The sequence below is a fragment of the Pithys albifrons genome, chromosome 29 (genome assembly GCF_047495875.1).
Source record: "Pithys albifrons albifrons isolate INPA30051 chromosome 29, PitAlb_v1, whole genome shotgun sequence".
NCBI lineage: Eukaryota > Metazoa > Chordata > Aves > Passeriformes > Thamnophilidae > Pithys > Pithys albifrons.
The window spans coordinates 1,497,007-1,520,964 of NC_092486.1; the positions used below are offsets into that span (position 1 = coordinate 1,497,007).

The window sequence follows — 23,958 nt, forward strand, 5'->3', positions numbered from 1 at the left end:
TCGCAGGAAAAATCTTCGTTCTCTATTTCTGTTCCTGGTTGGAAATTCTGGGGATAAAACACTTCTTTTCACAGGAGTTTGGCACATCTGGCCCAAGATGAAAACCAGAATGGAAAAAAATATTTATTTGGACTTTCAGAACAATAAAAAAGTTGGTTCTAAAACTGGCCAAAGCATCACCAGCGTGGTGGGTTGCTCAGAGCTCTTTGCCCAAACTGGATGGCACATTCCCAGAGGAGCTGGGCCAGTTCCTTGGTTGGCACATCTGCAGGGAAGGGGCTGGAGATGGGCCTGGACAGATGTTGGCACTGGGATCTGCTGGAGAATGAGGGGATGGACAGGAAAGGAGGGTCTGGAGAGGACAAAGGTGGAGCTGCTGAGAGAAAGGCCCAAGGAACAGGAGGGCAGGGAATGCAGGGATCTGGAGCTGTGCATGGGGAATTCTGGGATATGGAGCTGTGCATTGGGAATTCAGGGATATGGAGCTGTGCAATGGGAATTCAGGGATATGGAGCTGTGCATTGGGAATGCAGGGATATGGAGTTGTGCACTGGGAATTCTGGGATATGGAGCTGTGCATTGGGAATGCAGGGATATGGAGCTGTGCATTGGGAAATCTGGGAATTCAGGGAATGCAGGGATCTGGAGCTGTGCATTGGGAATTCAGGAATTCAGGGATCTGGAGCTGTGCAATGGGAATTCAGGAATTCAGGGATCTGGAGCTGTGCATTGGGAATTCAGGAATTCAGGGATCTGGAGCTGTGCAATGGGGAATTCAGGGATCTGGAGCTGTGCCCTGGGAATGCAGGAATTCAGGGACTCAGGGATCTGAGCTGTGCCCTGGGAATGCAGGAATTCAGGGATTCAGGGATCTGAGCTGTGCCCTGGGAATGCAGGAGTTCAGGAATTCAGGGATCTGAGCTGTGCCCTGGGAATTCAGGGATTCAGGGATCTGAGGTGTGCCCTGGGAATGCAGGAATTCAGGGATTCAGGGATCTGAGCTGTGCCCTGGGAATGCAGGAATTCAGGGATTCAGGGATCTGAGCTGTGCCCTGGGAATGCAGGAGTTCAGGAATTCAGGGATCTGAGCTGTGCCCTGGGAATGCAGGAGTTCAGGGATTCAGGGATCTGGAGCTGTGCCCTGGGAATGCAGGAATTCAGGGATTAAGGGATCTGGAGCTGTGCCCTGGGAATGCAGGAATTCAGGGATCCGAGCTGTGCCCCGGGAATGCAGGAATTCAGGGATTCAGGGATCTGAGGTGTGCCCTGGGAATGCAGGAATTCAGGAATTCAGGGATCTGAGCTGTGCCCTGGGAATGCAGGAATTCAGGGATTCAGGGATCTGAGCTGTGCCCTGGGAATGCAGGAGTTCAGGAATTCAGGGATCTGAGCTGTGTCCTGGGAATGCAGGAATTCAGGGATTCAGGGATCTGAGGTGTGCCCTGGGAATGCAGGAATTCAGGGATTCAGGGATCTGAGGTGTGCCCTGGGAATGCAGGAGTTCAGGGATTCAGGGATCTGAGCTGTGCCCTGGGAATGCAGGAATTCAGGGATTCAGGGATCCGAGCTGTGCCCTGGGAATGCAGGAATTCAGGGATCTGAGCTGTGCCCTGGGAATGCAGGAATTCAGGGATTCAGGGATCTGAGCTGTGCCCTGGGAATGCAGGAGTTCAGGGATCTGAGGTGTGCCCTGGGAATGCAGGAGTTCAGGGATTCAGGGATCCGAGCTGTGCCCTGGGAATGCAGGAATTCAGGGATTCAGGGATCTGAGCTGTGCCCTGGGAATGCAGGAATTCAGGGATTCAGGGATCTGAGCTGTGCACTGGGAATGCAGGAGTTCAGGGATCTGAGCTGTGCCCTGGGAATGCAGGAATTCAGGGATTCAGGGATCTGGAGCTGTGCCCTGGGAATTCAGGAATTCAGGGATCTGAGCTGTGCCCTGGGAATGCAGGAATTCAGGGATTCAGGGATCTGAGCTGTGCCCTGGGAATGCAGGAGTTCAGGGATCTGAGGTGTGCCCTGGGAATGCAGGAATTCAGGGATTCAGGGATCTGAGCTGTGCCCTGGGAATGCAGGAATTCAGGGATCCGAGCTGTGCCTCGGGAATGCAGGAATTCAGGGATTCAGGGATCTGAGCTGTGCCCTGGGAATGCAGGAATTCAGGGATTCAGGGATCTGGAGCTGTGCCCTGGGAATGCAGGAATTCAGGGATCTGAGCTGTGCCCTGGGAATGCAGGAATTCAGGGATTCAGGGATCTGAGCTGTGCCCTGGGAATTCAGGGATTCAGGGATTCAGGGATCTGAGGTGTGCCCTGGGAATGCAGGAATTCAGGGATTCAGGGATCTGAGCTGTGCCCTGGGAATGCAGGAGTTCAGGGATCTGAGGTGTGCCCTGGGAATGCAGGAATTCAGGGATTCAGGGATCTGAGCTGTGCCCTGGGAATGCAGGAATTCAGGGATTCAGGGATCTGAGCTGTGCCCTGGGAATGCAGGAATTCAGGGATCCGAGCTGTGCCTCGGGAATGCAGGAATTCAGGGATTCAGGGATCCGAGCTGTGCCCTGGGAATGCAGGAATTCAGGGATTCAGGGATCTGAGCTGTGCCCTGGGAATGCAGGAATTCAGGGATTCAGGGATCTGGAGCTGTGCCCTGGGAATGCAGGAATTCAGGGATCTGAGCTGTGCCCTGGGAATGCAGGAATTCAGGGATTCAGGGATCTGAGGTGTGCCCTGGGAATGCAGGAATTCAGGGATTCAGGGATCCGAGCTGTGCCCTGGGAATTCAGGGATTCAGGGATCTGAGCTGTGCCCTGGGAATTCAGGGATTCAGGGATTCAGGGATCTGAGCTGTGCCCTGGCTGTGGCTCTGCTGCCGCAGCGATGTGAGGACAGGGCTGTGAAGTGTGAGAAACACCATCCAGCCAGGCAAGGTGGGTCAGCAAACAGGGGAGTCTCTGCCCACAGGAAACTTCATGAGCTTAATATTTTCCAGATTTAAATGCTGCCCTTGAAGAAGTTGCTGTAGATAAAAGCTTTTCCTCACTCTCCTCCACCTCCCACGTTCCCTCGTACAAGGTCTGCAAGAGGGGACTGTTCACTGATAGTTTCCAACTGTAAGTCAGACACGTCCCTGGAGTTGTTGGAAAGATTCTCCTTCAAGGGCCTGGGTGAGATCTTTGCCACCTCCCCAGGAGGGCAGGGCAGGGGAAGATCTCTGCCACCTTCCTGGGAGGGCAGGGGGAGATCTCTGCCATCTCCCCAGCAGGGCAGGGCAGGAGGAGATCTCTGCCATCTCCCCAGGAGGGCAGGGCAGGGGGTGATCTCTGCCATCTCCCCAGGAGGACAGGGGGAGATCTTTGCCATCTCCCCCGCAGGGCAGGGGGTGATCTCTGCCATCTCCCCCGCAGGGCAGGGGGAGATCTCTGCCATCTCCCCAGGAGGGCAGGGCAGGGGGAGATCTCTGCCATCTCCCCAGCAGGGCAGGGTGAGATCTCTGCCACCTCCCCAGGAGGGCAGGGGATGATCTCTGCCCCCTCCCCAGGAGGGCAGGACAGGGTGAGATCTCTGCCACCTCCCCAGGAGGGCAGGGGATGATCTCTGCCCCCTCCCCAGGAGGGCAGGGCAGGGGGAGATCTCTGCCACCTCCCCAGGAGGACAGGGGGAGATCTCTGCCACCTCCCCAGGAGGGCAGGGCAGGGAGAGATCTCTGCCACCTTCCCAGGAGGACAGGGGGAGATCTCTGCCACCTCCCCAGGAGGGCAGGAGGAGATCTCTGCCACCTCCCCAGGAGGGCAGGGCAGGGAGAGATCTCTGCCACCTCCCCAGCAGGACAGGGGGAGATCTCTGCCACCTCCCCAGGAGGGCAGGACAGGGTGAGATCTCTGCCACCTCCCCAGCAGGACAGGGGGAGATCTCTGCCACCTCCCCAGGAGGGCAGGGTGAGATCTCTGCCACCTCCCCAGGAGGACAGGAGGAGATCTCTGCCACCTCCCCAGGAGGGCAGGGCAGGGAGAGATCTCTGCCACCTCCCCAGCAGGACAGGGGGAGATCTCTGCCATCTCCCCAGCAGGGCAGGGTGAGATCTCTGCCACCTCCCCAGCAGGACAGGGGGAGATCTCTGCCATCTCCCCAGCAGGGCAGGGGGAGATCTCTGCCACCTCCCCAGCAGGACAGGGGGAGATCTCTGCCATCTCCCCAGCAGGGCAGGGGGAGATCTCTGCCACCTCCCCAGCAGGACAGGGGGAGATCTCTGCCACCTCCCCAGGAGGGCAGGGGGAGATCTCTGCCACCTCCCCAGGAGGGCAGGGGAACATTTCTGCCATCTCCCCAGGAGGGCAGGGCAGGGAGATCTCTGCCACCTCCCCAGGAGGGCAGGGCAGGAGGAGATCTCTGCCACCTCCCCAGGAGGGCAGGACAGGGGGAGATCTCTACCACCTCCCCAGTAGGACAGGGTGAGATCTCTGCCATCTCCCCAGGAGGGCAGGGCAGGGGAAGATCTTTGTCATGTCCCCAAGAGGGCAGGGAGAGATCTCTGCCACCTCCCCAGGAGGGCAGGGCAAGGTGCTTGGCACCAGCTCAGCAGCTGAGATGCCTCACTGTGAATTAAACACCCCAAAACTCTGGGAAGTTCAGGATAAATCCATGGAGGACACCCAGCCTGGCTGGGGTGTGGGCAGAGGGAGCTGAGCAGAGCCACTGCCCACTTTGGAGGTGGCACAGGAAGGGATGCAGCCCTGGCAGGAGGGACTTGAGAGCACAGGAATTGCCCAGAGCACCAACCTCAACCCACCAGAGGGCACAGAAATTGCCCAGAGCACCAACCTCAACCCACCAGAGGGCACAGGAATTGCCCAGAGCACCAACCTCAACCCACCAGAGGGCACAGAAATTGCCCAGAGCACCAACCTCAACCCACCAGAGGGCACAGAAATTGCCCAGAGCACCAACTTTGACCCACCAAGGGGCAGAGCTGCTGATTCTATGATTCTGTTTAATTTGCATTCTATCCCAACCCAGGGATGTTTCAGAGGGAACTGTGGATGTGTCCAGGGGAAAAAGGAAAAAAAAAACCCACAAGTTCTTTTCTTACCAAGTATAAATTTGTTTCTGAGCGACAAGCACATTTCTAAAGCCTGAAATTCCTCTTGGCATGGTTTTTAATTAAAGAGGAGTCATTATTATCCAGCAGTTCTGCAGGAAGGACACGGAGCCAGCTCTGTCCCTGGAGTGGATGGACTGAAGTCAATGGGCTGGCTCTGGAGGTTTATCTGGAGCCCAATATCTCCTTGGCACAGCCCCAGGAAGGAATGCTGCTTCCAAATGTATCCAAGTTTTTTGGCCTCCGAAGTGTTCTGGGACCCAGTCTGGAATTTCCCACTCGTTTACAGTAGAGGCAATTGTTGCTTAATGGCTCAGAACAATCAGAACGTTTTGCTGTGCCTGATCCCAGCAGGGGCAGAATTTCCCTGGATACCTGGGGGGTGTTACAGAGCCATGGGAGGCAGTCACGGACCTTTCCAGGGGTTGGAGGAGGTTTGTTCAACAACAGAAAACAAAGAGAGAATTCTGCAGGGCTGCCATTCCCAGCACTGGGCTCATCACACAAACACCTCTGCTGGGGTGGCCCCACTTCTCCTGAGCTGAGCAGCTCTGTGGAACAGGAAGCTCAACAGGAGCCACCAGTGACCCAGGTGGCCAAGAAGGCCAAGGGGATCCTGGCCTGGATCCAAACTAGCGTGGGCAGCAGGCCCAGGGCAGTGACCCTTCCCCTGGACTCTGCCTTGGGGAGGCCACACCTTGAGTGTTGTGTTCAGTTCTGGGTCCCTCAGTTGAGGAAAGAGATTGAGGGGCTGGAGCGGGGCCAGAGAAGAGCAACGAGGCTGGAGAAGGGACTGGATGTGGCACTGAGTGTCCTCTGAAACACCTCCAGGGACAGAGAATCCAACATGTCTTGATCCAACCCCACTGGGATCACTCTGTGCCCTGGGCTGGTGATCCCAGTGGGGTTGGATCAAGGGTTGGATTTGATGATCTCAGAGGTCTCTTCCAACCCAAGTGAGAAGAGCAACGAGGCTGGAGAAGGGACTGGAGCACAAGTGCTGTGGGGAGAGGCTGAGGGAGCTGGGGGTGTTCAGCCTGGAGAAGAGGAGGCTCAGAGGTGACCTCAGCACTGTCTGGAACTGCCTGAAGGGAAGTTGTGGCCAGGTGGGGCTTGGTCTCTTCTCCCAGGCACTCAGCAATAGGACAAGGGGGCACGATGGGCTCAAGCTCTGCCAGGGGAAATTGAAGTTGGAGAGCAGAAAGAAATTCTTTGCAGAGAGAGTGCTCAGGGATTGGAATGGGCTGCCCAGAGAGGGGGTGGATTCCCCATCCCTGGAGGGTTTGAACCTGAGCTTGGCCGTGGCACTGAGTGCCATGATCTGGTAAAGGGACTGGAGTTGGACCAAGGGTTGGACTTGATGATCTTGGAGGGTTTTTCCAACCCAATCCATTCTAGGATTCTATGAAATCCTGGCCTCCCTGAGCCAGTGGTTGGCTTCCCATTCCTCCTCCTTCCTGACCTCCACCTGGAGGAGTCCAAGCACCCCGAGCAATAACTGTGTGTGCAGGAGGCTGTGCAGGTGCCAAGGGGGACACTGTTCTGGGTGGGAGGCCAACATAAGCTCAGGGTTCATGTTGATGTAAACCAAGTGGAGTTTAATGCAGGTGTGAGCCAAGAGATAATGAGCCTCCAAAAGCAGGAGGATTTTGCAGGCATGTTGTTAGATTGGCTTGGAAATGAAAGTGGCTCAACTGTTTGGATGTGCAGTGAAGGCATCACTGATCCAACAGCTGGAAGGCTGGGCTGGGCTGGGCTCCCTCTGCTGGAGTGGGTTCCCTGGGAGGGGGTGGCTTTCCTGGGATGGAATGGGGTCCTTGGGATGGGATGGAATGGGCTCCCTGTGCTGGGATGGACTCCCTGGAATGGGATAGAATGGGTTCTCTGGGATGGGGTGGGTTCCCTGTGCTGGGATGGTTTCCCTGGGATAAGATGGGCTTCCTGGGACTGGATAGTTCCCTGGGATGGCATGGGATGGGATGGGATGGGATGGGATGGGCTCCCTAGGATGGAATGGTTTCCTGGGATGGAATGGGTTCCCTGAGATGGGATGGGTTCCTTGAGGTGGAATATGTTCCCTGGGATGGCCTCCCTAGGATGGAATGGTTTCCCTAGGATGGAATGGGTTCCCTGGGATGGAATAGGTTCCCTGGGATGGGTTCCCTGTTCCGGGATGGTTTCCCTGGGATAGGATGACTAGGATGACTTTCCTGGGATAGAATGGGCTCTCTGGGATGGGATGGTTCCCATTGCTGGGATGGTTTCCCTGGGATGGGATGGTTTCCCTGGGATGGGATGACTTTCCTGGGATGGAATGGGCTGTCTGGGATGGGATGGTTCACTGTGCTGGGATGGATTCCCTGGGGTGGGATGGGATGGGTTCCTTGGGATGGGATGGCTCCTCTGGCATGGAATGGCTCCTTGTGCTGGGATGATTTCCCTCTTCTGGGATGGGTTCCCTGGGCTGGGATGGTTTCCCTTTTCTGGGATTGGTTTCCCGGGATGGGATGGTTCCCTGTGCTGGGATGGGTTCCTTGGGATGGGATGACTCCTCTGGCATGGAATGGCTCCTTGTACTGGGATGGTTTCCCTTTTCTGGGATTGGTTTCCCGGGATGGGATGGGTTCCCTGTGCTGGTGTGAGCACCACACTGAGCCCGTGTCCCACATGGACACTGACCTGGCAGGATGAGGGAGTTGGTTTGGGCCACCCTTGGCACTTTGGCAAAGATGAGCCCTGGCAGAGCCTGTCTGAGCCTTGGGCTGGGCATTCCAGGGCTGGGGGTGGAATTCTCCCCCAGGGACAGCTCAGACTGAGATTTTCCCCAAGATCATCTCCCCATGAGCTCGTCCATCACATCTCCCCCCAGCTCTAGGAGGCAAACACGAGTCTTTGCCCCCTCCTGCAGCCCTGCAGGGTGCCCTGAGGGGCAGGGCACGAGGCTGGGCTGTGGCAGATGCCCCTGCAGAAGTTCTGCCCCCTGCCCCTGCTTTTCCCACTGCAGCATTTCAAACCCAGGGGCGTGGCTGGCAGATAAACGAGCTGTTGGTGCTGAAGCATCGAACACCAGTTGTAGTTTTAAAGCTGCTTTCTGGAAGGAAGGGTGGAAGAACCCAGCAATGTGTTTGGCTCCCAGTCCCTGCTGCAGCTGACCAGGAGTTTTGGAAACAAAGAGCTGGATGGAGAGAATACAGAAAATATGAATTAGAACCACATGAAAATCGTGGCTAAAGTGGAGGAAGAGGAGGGGAGGAGAAGCACAGGCTCTGCACAGCCCCAGAGCCACGGAGGGACACGGTCCTGGCTGGCTGGAGATTCCCTCCTGGGGTCCCTGTGTGTCATTCCCAGCCAATCCCACACGAGGCACAGCTTTGCTGCAGCCCTGGTGGGTCTGGGAGAAGGGAGCACAGGCTCATGAATCATCTGGAATATTATTGAGGCAAAGCAAGAGGAAGGGAAAGCAGGAGGAGGAGGGCAGAGGGTTTGGGAGCCCTGCAGGCCCTGGGCTGTCCAGGTGGGCACTCACCTGAGCAGGGAGAGTCCCACATCACAGACTGGCTGATGATGAATAATAAATCCCTGGATTTATTGGAGATAACTGAATTCACACACTCTGCAGGAAGGAGTGTCTGCATTTACAGCACAGTCACCCCAAACCCCCCTGGGGCTGCTTTAGGGCAGTGTCAGAAACAGAGCCTGACTCTGCCATGCTGGGCACAGAGGGCAGCAGGAGGGTGAGGATGGTCTCATTCACCACCCAGAGTAGCCAGGGCAGTTCAGTGCTGCCCTCAGGCCCCTGCCAGTCAGACCAGAGAGGTTTGGACGTGGCTGGAACACTCAGTAGGTGGTTGTGTTTAAACAGTCTGCTTGGAACCCAGCCCAGCCCAGCCAGTGCCCGGGCTGGTGCCACCAGCTCTGTGGCACAGGTGGAGGCATGGCCTGCTGGCACAGTGTGGGTGCCAGGCACTGAGCTGGGGTGCCCTGGCACAGTGTGGGTGCCAGGCACCAAACTGGGGTGCCCTGGCACAGTGTGGGTGCCAGGCAGCGAGCTGGAGTGCCCTGGCACAGTGTGGGTGCCAGGCACCGAGCTGGGGTGCCCTGGCACAGTGTGGGTGCCAGGCACCAAACTGGGGTGCCCTGGCACAGTGTGGGTGCCAGGCACCGAGCTGGGGTGCCCTGGCACAGTGTGGGTGCCAGGCACTGAGCTGGAGTGCCCTGGCACAGTGTGGGTGCCAAGCACTGAGCTGGAGTGCCCTGGCACAGTGTGGGTGCCAGGCACCAAACTGGGGTGCCCTGGCACAGTGTGGGTGCCAGGCACCGAGCTGGGGTGCCCTGGCACAGTGTGGATGCCAAGCACTGAGCTGGAGTGCCCTGGCACAGTGTGGGTGCCAGGCACCGAACTGGGGTGCCCTGGCAAAGTGTGGGTGCCAGGCACTGAGCTGGAGTGCCCTGGCACAGTGTGGGTGCCAGACACTGAGCTGGGATGCCCTGGCACGATGTGGGTGCCAGGCACCAAACTGGGGTGCCCTGGCACAGTGTGGGTGCCAGACACTGAGCTGGGGTGCCCTGGCACAGTGTAGGTGCCAGGCACCGAGCTGGGGTGCCCTGGCACAGTGTAGGTGCCAGGCACTGAGCTGGGGTGCCTTGACACAGTCTGGGTGCCAAGCACTGAGCTGAGATGCCCTGGCACAGTGTGGGTGCCAGGCACCAAACTGAGGTGCCCTGGCACAGTGTGGGTGCCAGGCACTGAGCTGGGGTGCCCTGGCACAGTGTGGGTGCCAGGCACCGAGCTGGGGTGCCCTGGTGTGCTGCTCTCACGTGTCATCACCAGCAAGGTAACTCCAAACTCTCCAGGGTGTCCCTCAGTTGTGGAGGGTCCAAACCCAAAGATGTTGATGGAGTTCCCCTTTTGGAAGGTGCCCCCTGAGCTCAGAAGGTCACCTGCCTCCAGGTGCTGTGCCCAGACCTCAGAGTGCCAACCCAGCTCCCTTGCTCATGTGTCTCCTTGAGGCTGGATCCAGTTCTGCCAATCCTGCCCAGGCTCAGCACCTCCTGTCCCAGACCACGGCAGGGCCTTCACTGCTGTGCTTGGGCAAGAAATTCACTCCACCAAACCCACTTCTCCCTTTGTTTTCCCTCCCTGGCACCTCTCAGCTCTCCCAAGGAAAGCTGGCTCAGCCCAGCTGAGGAGAAGCAGCTCCTTGGGACAGAGTCCTGCTAAACCAGACCATTCCCAGGAGTCAGTGAGGGCTCCTGTGGGTGCTCAAGTGGCCATGGGGGTTTCTTTAGCCCAGAGATGGAATTTCATTTGGATAATTCTCCAATAAAGTGGGTCAGACACCTGGAGCACATCCCAGTGGTTCTGGCCTGGTTTAGCTGTGAGTGGAATAGCCCAGGAGAAGGAACAACCTTCCTCCAGCATTCCCTGGAGAGCTCCATGGCAGCCCCACTGGGCTGCAAACTGTCCCAGGCCTCCTTCAGGGGAGGCTTTTCCCCTCCTCAGGTCGTGTCTTCCAAAAGTGAAGAGGTTTGACAAGTGCCATGGTCTGTGTTGAACTTGGTTTGGGCAGTTCACCTCCAAATCCTCAGCGTGGAACAGCCTTTTCTTCCAGCTTTAATGAGTTAAAATTGGGATTTCTGGACCTGCTCCCAGGCTGACAAGAGAGGGGAACCTAAAAGGATGAGTTGGCTTTGCTTTGGACCTCTTCTACCTCTTGTGTGTCTAGAAAGAAGGTTGTATTATATTGCAGATGAAGAAACTGGGACAGGCCCTGCTTGTTTTAGGTTGGAAGTGAAGCCCAAATCTCCAAGGATTTAGTGGGGCCTCAGAAGACAAGGCAGATATGACAGAAATCAAAGGGAAATGTTCCTTTACCCAACTCATACCTCAGCTATGAAACTGTCACAGGACTGAGAGGTCAAAACTATAAATATGTGAGGAGGAAAAATAAAGATGAGTCAGATGGGTCAGAGTTAAGTCTATTAAAAGTCCCTGTTTATTAGGACAGCAAAAATACACATTCTGTGGTTTGCAGAAGAGTGAAGGTAAATGAGGACAAAATTATTTGCTCAGTTAATTTATCCTCCCATCCCAAATTTTAGCCCTAATTGGAGGCAAATTCCTTCATTTCTTATTTTTGTCCTGTTTGCTTCATTTCAAATGATGATCTGTTCCATCCTAAAGCTCCCCTGACAAGAAACATATTGCCCCTATTTGTCATGTGAGGCTCCAGGGCCAGGCAGTGCCTGTGGGATTGCTGGACACTGAGCTGGGGGAGATTTCTGGGCTCCCAGGATGGAAAACATCCCAGACACATTCCTGGAAGATGCAGAATTTGGATTCAACCTGTGCTTTCTTATGCCTGAATGGCTACAGAGACTTCAGGGCAGCAGAAGATTCCTCCTCTCAGTGCTTTTCCCCTTCCAGGAGGGGGCTGGTGACTCCTCTGCTTTGACACTGGGCTGGCCATGGGGATCAGCTGCTTCTCCAGGGGCTGTGACATGGGCTGACTCAGGTGACAGAGACCTGTGTCACTCCCACACACGCTGGGATCTGTGATGAGAGGCAAAGGATGACTCCACTGTGCTGGATTTCCCCAGCTGAGGGGGCAGAAGAGCTTCAACTGCTCTGCAGGTTCCTCCCTGTCCCCAGAAAAGGCAAAGGCCACCCCTCCATCCCACCTGGAAAGGAAAGAGCAGGTGTAAAGCTCCTGTGGCACAGGGATGGTGTGGAACCCCTCAGGTGCTGGACCATCCTGCTTTCCCCCTTCCCAACCCTGGCACAGGAGAGGCAGCAGCATGAGGGTCTCAGGATCCCAGGGTGAGGGTCTCAGTGCCCAGGGTGAGGGTCTCAGTGTCCCAGGGTGAGGGTCTCAGGATCCCAGGGTGAGGGTCTCACTATCCCAGGGTGAGGGTCTCAGTGCCCAGGGTGAGGGTCTCAGTGCCCAGGGTGAGGGTCTCAGTGTGCCAGGGTGAGGGTCTCAGTGCGTCAGGGTGAGGGTCTCACTATCCCAGGGTGAGGGTCTCAGTGTCCCAGGGTGAGGGTCTCAGGATCCCAGGGTGAGGGTCTCACTTTCCCAGGGTGAGGGTCTCAGTGTCCCAGGGTGAGGGTCTCAATGTCCCAGGGTGAGGGTCTCAATGTCCCAGGGTGAGGGTCTCAGTATCCCAGGGTGAGGGTCTCAGTGGCCCAGGGTGAGGGTCTCAGTGCCCAGGGTGAGGGTCTCAGTGTCCCAGGGTGAGGGTCTCAGTGCGCCAGGGTGAGGGTCTCAGTGTCCCAGGGTGAGGGTCTCAGTGCGCCAGGGTGAGGGTCTCAGTGCGCCAGGGTGAGGGTCTCAGTGCCCAGGGTGAGGGTCTCAGTGTCCCAGGGTGAGGGTCTCAGTGCCCAGGGTGAGGGTCTCAGTGTCCCAGGGTGAGGGTCTCAGTGCCCAGGGTGAGGGTCTCAGTGTCCCAGGGTGAGGGTCTCAGTGTCCCAGGGTGAGGGTCTCAGTGCCCAGGGTGAGGGTCTCAGTGTCCCAGGGTGAGGGTCTCAGTGCGCCAGGGTGAGGGTCTCAGTGTCCCAGGGTGAGGGTCTCAGTGCGCCAGGGTGAGGGTCTCACTATCCCAGGGTGAGGGTCTCAGGATCCCAGGGTGAGGGTCTCAATATCCCAGGGTGAGGGTCTCAGGATCCCAGGGTGAGGGTCTCACTATCCCAGGGTGAGGTTCTCAGTGTCCCAGGGTGAGGGTCTCAGTGCGCCAGGGTGAGGGTCTCAGTGTCCCAGGGTGAGGGTCTCACTATCCCAGGGTGAGGGTCTCACTATCCCAGGGTGAGGGTCTCAGTGCCCAGGGTGAGGGTCTCAGTGTCCCAGGGTGAGGGTCTCAGTGCCCAGGGTGAGGGTCTCAGTGTCCCAGGGTGAGGGTCTCAGTGCCCAGGGTGAGGGTCTCAGTGCCCAGGATAAGGGTCTTGGTGCCCCAAGATAAGGGTCTCAGTATCCCAGGATAAGGGTCTGAGTATCCCAAGATAAGTGTCTCAGTATCCCAGGATAAGGATCTCAGTATCCCAGGATAAGGATCTCAGTGTCCCAGGATAAGGATCTCAGTGCCCAGGATAAGGATCTCAGTGCCCAGGATAAGGATCTCAGTATCCCAGGATAAGGGTCTCAGTATCCCAAGATAAGGGTCTTGGTATCCCAGGATAAGGGTTTTACTATCCCAGGATAAAGGCCTCACTATCCCACGATAAGGGTCTCAGTATCCCAGGATAAGGGTCTCACTATCCCAGGATAAGGGTCTCAGTATCCCAGGATACGGGTCTCAGTATCCCAGGATAAGGGTCTCAGTATCCCAGGATAAGGATCTCAGTATCCCAGGATAAGGGTCTCAGTGTCCCAGGATAAGGGTCTGAGTATCCCAGGATAAGGGTCTCAGTGTCCCAGGATAAGGGTCTGAGTATCCCAGGATAAGGGTCTCAGTAACCCAGGATAAGGGTCTCACTATCCCAGGATAGGGGTCTCTGTATCCCAGGATACAGATCTCACTATCCCAGGATAAGGGTCTCAGTGCCCAGGATAAGGATCTCAGTATCCCAGGATAAGGGTCTGAGTATCCCAAGATAAGTGTCTCAGTATCCCAGGATAAGGATCTCAGTATCCCAGGATAAGGATCTCAGTGTCCCAGGATAAGGATCTCAGTATCCCAGGATAAGGATCTCAGTGCCCAGGATAAGGATCTCAGTGCCCAGGATAAGGATCTCAGTGCCCAGGATAAGGATCTCAGTGCCCAGGATAAGGATCTCAGTGTCCCAGGATAAGGATCTCAGTATCCCAGGATAAGGGTCTCTGTATCCCAGGATAAGGATCTCAGTGTCCCAGGATAAGGATCTCGTGCACATTCATCTGGAACTTCAAGAATCCAAAAGGGAGAAGGAGAGGATTTGTGCTGTTTGGAGAACAAACCCCGTTCCTGACCTGGGCAGGGAGACAGAAATCATATTTTTTGCAAGGCCTGAACTCTGAGAGGTCGCTGAGGCTCAAAGGCACAGAAGACTCAGCTCTCCCCACCTCTGCTCGTGTCCAAACCAACCAATCCCCGCTGCCAACTCGCTGATTGTTCAAGCACTCCCAGAAGTGCAAAGTGCTTGAAAATGGAAGGAATGTCTCTTTTTCCCCCTCTTGGCCTGTGATAGGAAACACTTGATGTGTCACAGAACCCCCTTGGTGTGTACGTGCTCCATGTGTTGTCAGAAGGATGCAAATGTATGCAAAGCAGCCACCTCCTGGGTCCCAAGGCTGTCACCTCCAGAGTTCCTGGCTGGGCAGTTGTGTTTGGATGCTGAGCTGGACCAAATGTGCTGGATGGATTATCCTGATGCTCCTTGCCAATGGAAATGAGAGGAACTCCACTGGAACCTGTGATGTCCCAGCAGAACAGGAGGGAGCGGGGCCACCTCCAGCAGGTGTATCTTGGAGCAGATTCCTGAAGTCTCTCAGCATCCAATAGGTTTTGATTCAGGGGGTTGGTTCAACAGGAGGTCTCTTGACAAGTGCCACCCCTCACTCTGACCAAAATGAACCCAAAAACGTGACTAGAAGAGTGCTCTGAGTGGTTTTGGTGCATTGAACACTCTGTGTCAGCATTTGGTGTCTCAAGAGACGTGTCAGAGGTGCTGCTGTTCCATCTCACTCCAGGGAGCAGCACTCAGAGTAAACCACGAGGATACCCAAGATTTCCTTTCCACACAGTAGTGGAGTCAAGTTCTCACCCACTTCTCTTCCATTTGTCAGCCACTTCTCACAGGATCAATTATGTTGGAAGAGACCTCTGAGATGATCCAGTCCAACCTGTGACCCAACACCACCATCCCAACTAGAGCAGAGCACTGAGTGCCACTTCCAGTCTTTCCCTAAACACCTCCAGGGGCTGTGACTCCACCACCTCCCTGGGCAGCCTCATGAAGAAATTCCTCCTGATGTCCCCCCTGCCCTGGCCCAGCCTGAGGTCATGCCCTCTCCTCCTGTCCCTGTGCCCTGGAGCAGAGCCCGACACCCCCCCCCCCAGCTCTCCCCTCCTGGCAGGGATTGCAGAGAGGGAGAAGGTCCCTCCTGAGCCTCCTTTTCTCCAGCTGACCCCCCCCCCCAGCTCCCTCAGGAGTTCTTCAGACCATTCTCTTGGTGTTCCAGCCCCTTCCCAGCTCCATTCCTGTCCCTGGACGTGCTCCAGCCCCTCAGTGTCCCTCCTGAGCTGAGTGGCCCAGAACTGGGCACAGCCCTGAAGGGGCCTCAGCAGTGCCAGCCCAGAGGGGCAATCACTGCCCTGGTCCTGCTGGCCACACTATTCCAGGATGCCACTGGCCTTCTTGCCCACCTGGGTGCCCTGCACCCACTTTTCACCCCCTCTTCATCATTTTCCATCATTTCCATCCTTTCTTCATTTCTGTGCTGCCCAAGGGTAGGAATCTCAGCATGGACAGAGGGGTGGGTGATGGACAGAGGGGTGGGTGATGGACAGAGTGATGGGTGATGGACAGAGGGGTGGGTGATGGACAGAGGGGTGGGTGATGGACAGAGGGGTGGGTGTTGAACAGAGGGGTGGGTGATGAAGAGAGGGATGGTGATGAACAGAGGGGTGGGTGATGGACAGAGGGGTGGGTGTTGAACAGAGGGGTGGGTGATGGACAGAGGGGTGGGTGATGGACAGAGGGGTGGGTGATGGACAGAGGGGTGGGTGTTGAACAGAGGGGTGGGTGATGGATGGAGGGGTGGGTGATGGATGGAGGGGTGGGTGATGGACAGAGGGGTGGGTGATGGACAGAGGGGTGGGTGATGAAGAGAGGGATGGTGATGGACAGAGGGGTGGGTGATGGACAGAGGGGTGGGTGATGGACAGAGGGGTGGGTGATGGATGGAGGGGTGGGTGATGGACAGAGGGGTGGGTGATGGATGGAGGGATGGGTGATGGATGGAGGGATGGGTGATGGACAGAGGGGTGGGTGATGGACAGAGGGGTGGGTGATGAAGAGAGGGATGGTGATGGACAGAGGGGTGGGTGATGGACAGAGGGGTGGGTGATGGATGGAGGGGTGGGTGATGGACAGAGGGGTGGGTGATGGATGGAGGGGTGGGTGATGGACAGAGGGGTGGGTGATGGATGGAGGGGTGGGTGATGGACAGAGGGGTGGGTGACGCACAGAGGGGTGGGTGATGGACAGAGTGATGGGTGATGGACAGAGGGGTGGGTGTTGAAGAGAGGGATGGTGATGGACAGAGGGGTGGGTGTTGAACAGAGGGGTGGGTGATGCACAGAGGGGTGGGTGATGGACAGAGGGGTGGGTGATGGACAGAGGGGTGGGTGATGGATGGAGGGGTGGGTGATGGACAGAGGGGTGGGTGATGGACAGAGGGGTGGGTGTTGAACAGAGGGGTGGGTGATGAAGAGAGGGATGGTGATGGACAGAGGGGTGGGTGATGGACAGAGGGGTGGGTGATGCACACACCCTCCCCAGCTCTGCAGGTCACCCCAGCTCCTCCTGGGGGGCACCTCCCCCTGTGGCTGCATGGCCACATCTGCCCCACAGTGCCAGGAGGGGGGATGTGCTCCCACCAAGCTCCTCAGGTGGCATTTGGTGCTCCCACATGTGCCCTGGACCTCTGTGCACACCAACAGAGACCCGAGGCTGGTCCCTAAAGCCCCCAGGGGGCTGCAGGCCACCAAAACCCAAAGCCCAGTGGCCCAGGAGGAGGTGGTGGCAGAGCTCCACAGCCACCCCTGCTCTGGGCTGGGCCACAGAGAGCTCCAGCCCCGTGTCCTGCCCTGCCAGAGCCACATGCTCCTCATTAATGGCCACATTGCATGACTCGGGTTGTGCAGAGGAAAGTCAGACCAGTGAGCTCATCAGAGCAGGAAAAACACGAGCGAGAGGAACTGCTGTAAATATTTATATCCTCAGGACCTTTAATGTGCTTCTCATTTTCCCTTTCTGCCTTCAAACAGCCAAGCTGTTGCTCTTTGGGACTGTATCCTTGTTCTGAAGGGTGATTTTTGAAGCCTCTGCCCCCAGCACCCCATCCTGGAGCTGGGCACACTCAGTGGCACCTCCAGAGCATCTGACTCGTGGGCTGGTGTGTGAAGGAGGAGCTGCCTCATCCAGATGGAGAAGATCCATCCCTGGGGCCCAGGCCTGACGTGCCTGGCTGGGCTGGGGCTGTGTGAGGGACCTGACGTGCCTGTGTGGGACTCTGTTCCCGTTGGAAGGTCCTCTGTTGCTCTTGGAAGGAGGAGCAGCCAACAGCCTGCAGAGCTCTGGATGCAAAGTTTGTGCATGAAATAATAACCTCACACCCACAGCAACTGAGATGGTTTCCATGGAGAACCTCCTGGACTGGTCCACAACCTCACCCTGCCTGCTTTAGTAGAAACCTTCAGAAAGCCCCAAATATATACATATAAATATATATATTTATGCTTTTTAAAGCTTCCAGCAGTGAACCACATTACCCTGATAATGTGAAAAGCAGGAATGTGAAGAGCATGAGGTGGCACAGCCTTCTGGAATGAAGGAGAAAGAATGGTCTGGAGACAGGCTGGGGCTTTTCACTGCTTTGCAATGTCTCCAGGGTGTTTTACTTCATCTGGGTTTCACTTTCCAGCCTCTGTTCAGGCTGTGAATTATCTGAGGCAGGATTTGTGCAGGGTCCAGTGGCAGGAGATGCTGATGGCAGGGTGGTTGTTCAGGTGGAACATCAATCGCTGTGTGTTGCTCAGAGGCACCACCAGCTGTGGGATTAGGAGGCTGGAGGATCAAGGGTGTGAGACTTTGGATGTGCTGTTACCTTCACTGGATGAGGAATGTGGGTCTGGAGCTGCAATCAGGGATGTCTCCATGGCAGGGCTTGGGGACATCTCCTGGCCCTGTCCTGCTCTCAGTGCCAGTGGCTCCAGTGGCACCCCCAGGACCCTGTGATCGATCACACCCCAGAGATGTTCCCAGCACCACACCCTGTTCTTTTCCCCTTTGCAGGTTTTTTGTGGTTTGTTTGTTTGTTTGTTTGTTTGTTTTTGGTTGGTTGGTTGGTTGGTTGGTTTGGGGTTTTTGGTGACATTTGAATTGTGCTGAAGGATTTCACTGTTTTGTTTCTCTTTGGTCTTTCCAGATCATCAAAGAGCCTCCCCCACCTCCAGCAGAGGACAGTGAGGTGAGTACCTGTGGCCCCTGATCTGCTCAGTGTTGAGGACAAGGGTTTGCTCAGTGTTGGCTGTGGGTCTGTGTGTGCAGGACTTGCCCCAGCAGGGAGGGAAGGGGGACAGGCACAGACAGCACCTCCCGTGGTTGAACAGCTCTCAGTCAGACTGTGACTCACCAAAGGGACAACCCTTAAGTCTGTGTTTAACTTTGAAGTTAATGGAGACTAAACACAGGCTTAGTTGCCTTCCTGGAGTGGCAGGGCCATGGGTTTGGTGGGTTGGGATGTACAACCATCCTGGCAGCTGGTCCCTTGTGAGCAAAGGCAGCTCGTGGTCCTTGCAGAGTGTCTGAGTTCAGTGGGGCAGATTCTGAGCAGATTTAACCCCCCACTGAACTCCTCCTGACCTCAGAAGAGCTGCCCCAGGCAGGGAAGGTTTCATGGAGAATTATCCCCAAATGATAAATCAGCCTTAAAAATTCCACCTTTGTCCTGCTTGCAGTTTCCAGATGAATCCACTCAGGAATGGTTCAAGCTGTGTGCCCATTGCTCAGTCACCAGCTGTGCCCAGAAACGTGCCCAGTTTCCCTCTGCCTTTCCCTGCCCTCCTGCTCCCAGCACACAACAAGTCCCTCCTTTGCTCCTGCTGTTTTCCACTTGGGATTTCCCTGCTGGGCTCTGTGCAGGGGGCACTGATGGCAAGGGGAGCATTTCCATTGCCTTCCCTGGGGTTTGGATCAGTCCCTCCTAACTCTGCTGGTGAAACTGGGCTTAGATCTGTGCTCAGAGTGGTTTGGTTGGTTGGTTGGGCTTGTTCTCTTTGTCTGGAGGCAAATTCCTTGCCTGTGAGTGGCAAAGCTTCCCAGATGGGGCTCTCTGCTCTGCAGGAATCCTGGCCCAGGAGTGTGGGGTGAGCCAAGGCACAGACACCCCCAGAGCTGCAATCCAGCCTGGCTTAGAATCACAGAATGGATTGGGTTGGAAAAGCCCTCCAAGATCATCAAGTCCAACCCTTGGTCCAACTCCAGTCCCTTTACCAGATCATGGCACTCAGTGCCACGGCCAAGCTCAGGTTCAAACCCTCCAGGGATGGGGAATCCACCCCCTCTCTGGGCAGCCCATTCCAATCCCTGAGCACTCTCTCTGCAAAGAATTTCTTTCTGCTCTCCAACTTCAATTTCCCCTGGCAGAGCTTGAGCCCATCGTGCCCCCTTGTCCTATTGCTGAGTGCCTGGGAGAAGAGACCAACCCCCACCTGGCCACAAAACTTCCCTTCAGGGAGTTCCAGACAGTGCTGAGGTCACCTCTGAGCCTCCTCTTCTCCAGCCTGAACACCCCCAGCTCCCTCAGCCTCTCCCCACAGCACTTGTGCTCCAGTCCCTTCTCCAGCCTCGTTGCTCTTCTCACTTGGGTTCCAAGAGACCTCTGAGATCACCAAATCCAACCCTTGATCCAACCCCACTGGGATCACTCTGGCACTCTGTGCCCTGGGCTGGTGATCACAGTGGGGTTGGATCAAGACATGGTGGATTCTCTGTCCCTGGAGGTGTTTCAGAGGACACTCAGTGCCACATCCAGTCCCTTCTCCAGCCTCGTTGCTCTTCTCTGGCCCCGCTCCAGCCCCTCAATCTCTTTCCTCAACTGAGGGGCCCAGAACTGAACACAACACTCAAGGTGTGGCCTCCCCAAGGCAGAGTCCAGGGGAAGGGTCACTGCCCTGGGCCTGCTGGCCACGCTAGTTTGGATCCAGGCCAGGATCCCCTTGGCCTTCTTGGCCACCTGGGCACACTGGTGGCTCCTGTTGAGCTTCCTGTCCCTCAGTCCCCCCAGGTCCCTTTCCTGCCTGGCTGCTTCTCCCTGCCCTGGGCATTGAGAAATCCTTCAGGGCACCACTGGCACCTCCACCTCGGTGGCACTTGTGCCCTTCAAAACAGGCCTGAGGCAAAACTCCCAACTGGCCCCCTCCTGGCCCCCCAGGAGGATTTGCCTTTGGCCCCAGTGCTCCCAGTGCCTCCAGCTGCAGGCACTGGTTCTCCTGAGCAGACATTGGTTTGGGCTGTGGGAGAACCCACCAGCTTAGTCAGCTCCTGTCCTCGGGAAATATTAACCTGCAGTTGCACATGTTTTGTCTGCACCACACAGGCCTCCAGGCCAGGGGATTCAATGGCTTAAAGTAATTAAAAAACATCATTCTGGAATGTTGGCTGCCTGGCCAGGGAGTGGGAGGGGAAATTGTCCCTGTGCTGAGAGGGCAGCTCTGCCCCACCTGTGAGGAAGGTTTGGTCAGAGCAGCAAGGGCTGCAAATGCACATCAGTTGCTGCCAAATGAATTGGTTGAAGGAGAAAGTTTTAAATCCAACTTGTCCAGGCTTTGCTTGTGCCCAGAGAGGATCTGGGTGTTCTTTTGGTTGTTTGGGCACCTTGGCATGGCAGGTTTTGGTCACAACATTCGTGGAATGGTTTGGGTTGGGAGGGATCTTAAAGATCTTCTCATTCCAACCTGTCATTGGCAGGGACAGTTCCACCAGCCCAGGTTGGTCCAAGCCCTGTCCAACCTGGCCTTGGACACTTCCAGGGATATGCCAGCCATCCATACCATGTGCCAACCTTGTAGTGACTGGTCTGATGGTGGCATTTCACCTGTGCTTCCCACCAGAGCACATCCCCCAAGCTCAGTGCTCAGTTCCTCTTTCAGCAGCCAAAGGATTCTTAGAAAGGAAATGTAGTTTATCCCCTTTTAGAGGCTGTTCAGCATCAGAGCAGTGCTCAGGAATCAGGAAGCTTTGAGGCTGTGACTTGTCCTGTGTGTTTTTTGCCAGACACAAGAGCTTCCCACTGGTGGAAAAACAGCAGGATAGATGCATTTGGTTGGTCCTCTTGGAGTGGCTGGTCCACAGGATGGGACTGGCAGTCACGTGGTGCTTCCCCAGAAGGTTGGAGGCTCCAGATCTCCTGCTTGGCTCAAAACAAATGGAACCTGGAGTTCATGTCCCACAATCCAGTTTCCCCCCTGCAGAAACCCAGAATGGCAGAGGCCAAATCCCTTCAGCAGCAGCAGCAATGCACTTAGACTTTTATTTCTTTTCTTATCCCAAAAGCCTTGGCCACAAGAAACTAAAGACAAGAGAGGAATTGTTGCATGAGCAGATTTGGGAGCTGAGACCCAGAGGAGGCCACTGTGACAATGAGGGGCAGGTGGTGCTGCTGCCAGAGCAGCCAGAGGGTTTGTTGGGGACTCCCTTTGCAAGGCCTTGGGAGACACGTTGGAGACACACTTGGTGTTGGTGAAGGAGATCATTTTTGGCCAGAAACTTCCAATGAATTCATTCAGAAATTGCCAATGTCATCAACTCAGCCCTGAGCTGCTCCCACAGCACGGGATGCTGAGGAGGAGGAGCCCAGAGCAGGACAGATGGTTCCACTTGCAGCCAGGAAGGGTTGAGTTAATGCCAAGAGGAAGAGGGGGGTGCCTGAGGAGCCAGAGAGCACCTTTCTGGCCCGTGATTAGTCACTGAAGGGGGATCAAAACCACATTCTTCTCCCTGCAGTGAATGGGAGGGCTTTTTCTAGCCCTGTTGGAGGAAGACACAGCTGCTTTTACTCATGTGTCCCACCACCTTCAGGCTTGGGTTTATTGGAGCAACTCCTGCCCAGCTCAGCCCAGAAGTTTGCCAAGAGGTGGTTCTGTTACAGCAACTCATCCTCTGCATCAAAAAACTCCCAACCTGCAGGGCTCTGCAGCTTCCAAAATCTCCCTGTTCAGAAAGCCTGGGCCATGGCAGGGTCTGCTGCTGTCAGTGCCACAGGAGGACACACTGGCTGCAGTCTGAGGGGCATGAGAGCCCTCCCAGGAGACACACACTGTCCTCCTGCTGCCCTGCCCTGCCCTGCCAACAGAGGCCAAACCCACTGCTGGCTCTGCCCCCCCAGCAGGGCCCAGGGGCACAAACCCCTGAAGTCTGGCAAAGCCAAGGTGACCAGAGCTTGCCCTTTCCCCATCCCCCAGACCTGTTTTTCCCCTGCTGCCCTGTCACCCAAGCTGCACAGTCCCCCAGAGTGTGGCACCAGGGCCAAGCCACCAACCAGGCAGGAATTGGATAATTGTGGTGTCTGTTGTGCTCTTCCCCACACTCAGCAAAGCTGACACAGACAGGACAGCCCTGGAGAGAAAGGGCTGCTCAGCCCTCCCTGTGCTGGGACACAGCCTGGGAAGGGGTTTAACTCCTCTTCAGCTCAGCTCACTTTATTTGGTGCCAACTGGTTTCTCCCACAACATTCATGAGGCCAGAGAACAACTGAGAGAGATTTGTCTGCCTGGGGAGGTGCTGAACCCTCACTTATTATCAGAGGGTCACAGAACACTTTGGGTTGGGAGGGACCTTAAAGTCCATCTCACTCCACCTCCCTGCCACGAGCAGGAGCACCTTCCACTAGACCAGGTTACTCAATTATTGCTGTTCATTCATAGAATCACAGAATGGATTGGGTTGGAAAAGCCCTCAGAGATCATCAAGTCCAACCTTTGATCCAACCCCACTGTGATCACCAGCCCAGGGCACGGAGTGCCCTGGGCTGGTGATCACAGTGGGGTTGGATCAAGACCTGGTGGATTCTCCCTCAGTGCCACATCCACAGAATCACAGAATGGATTGGGTTGGAAAAGCCCTCCCAGATCATCAAGTCCAACCCTTGGTCCAACTCCAGTCCCTTTACCAGATCATGGCACTCAGTGCCACGGCCAAGCTCAGGTTCAAACCCTCCAGGGATGGGGAATCCACCCCCTCTCTGGGCAGCCCATTCCAATCCCTGAGCACTCTCTCTGCAAAGAATTTCTTTCTGCTCTCCAACTTCAATTTCCCCTGGCAGAGCTTGAGCCCATCGTGCCCCCTTGTCCTACTGCTGAGTGCCTGGGAGAAGAGACCAATCCCCACCTGGCCACAACTTCCCTTCAGGGAGTTCCAGACAGTGCTGAGGTCACCTCTGAGCCTCCTCTTCTCTTATTATTCTTTGCCAGGCTGTTTTCCTCTCTCTTCCTCAAAAGCCTTGCTGAGGAGATACCAAAACAAGCCCCAGAGAAAGGATCTGATGGGAACCCTTTGCAGGCACCAAAGCAGGAAATTCATTCTGCTGTTCCTGAATTAAAGCCACATCCCAGTGATGTGCCAGTGCTTTTTCTTCCCTGTATTCCCCTTTTTGCAAGGAGTTTTGGAAATGTGGGAGGAGGAGGAAAAGAACCTTTCAAGAGACAGGCAAAAACTGGGGGTGCCATTGGCTCTGGCAAGGAGCAGTCTGGGGAGAGACCTCAGTTCTCAGGAGGCACCAAAACACCCACATGGAGAATCCCAGAATGGGTTGGGTTGGGAGGGACCTCAAAGCCCATCCAGTGCCACCCCCTGCCATGGGCAGGGACACCTCCCACTGTCCCAGGGGGCTCCAGCCTGGCCTTGGACACTCCCAGGGCTGGGGCAGCCACAGCTTCTCTGGGAATTCCATCCCAGCCCCTCCTCACACTCATAGGGGAGAATTTCTTCCCAACAGCCCATCTAACCCTCCCCTCTGGCACTGGGAAGCCATTCCCTGTGTCCTGTCCCTCCATGCTTTGTCCCAAGTCCCTCTCCAGCTCTTGGAGCCCCTGGGAGAGGCTCTCAGATCTTCTCTGGAAATTCCAGCCCAGCCCAGCTCCTCCCCACCCTCACAGCCAACAATT

The 23,958-nt window shown here is 56.0% G+C and overlaps 1 protein-coding gene across 1 annotated transcript in view; it reads left to right on the plus strand.

Annotated features, from left to right (window-relative positions):
* ANTXR1 (ANTXR cell adhesion molecule 1) overlaps positions 1-23,958 on the plus strand; it is a 134,785-nt gene that overhangs the window by 67,620 nt on the left and 43,207 nt on the right. Inside the window, 1 exon segment of the mRNA XM_071579091.1 lies at positions 18,222-18,263. Within this exon segment, the coding sequence (XP_071435192.1) occupies positions 18,222-18,263 (42 nt within the window).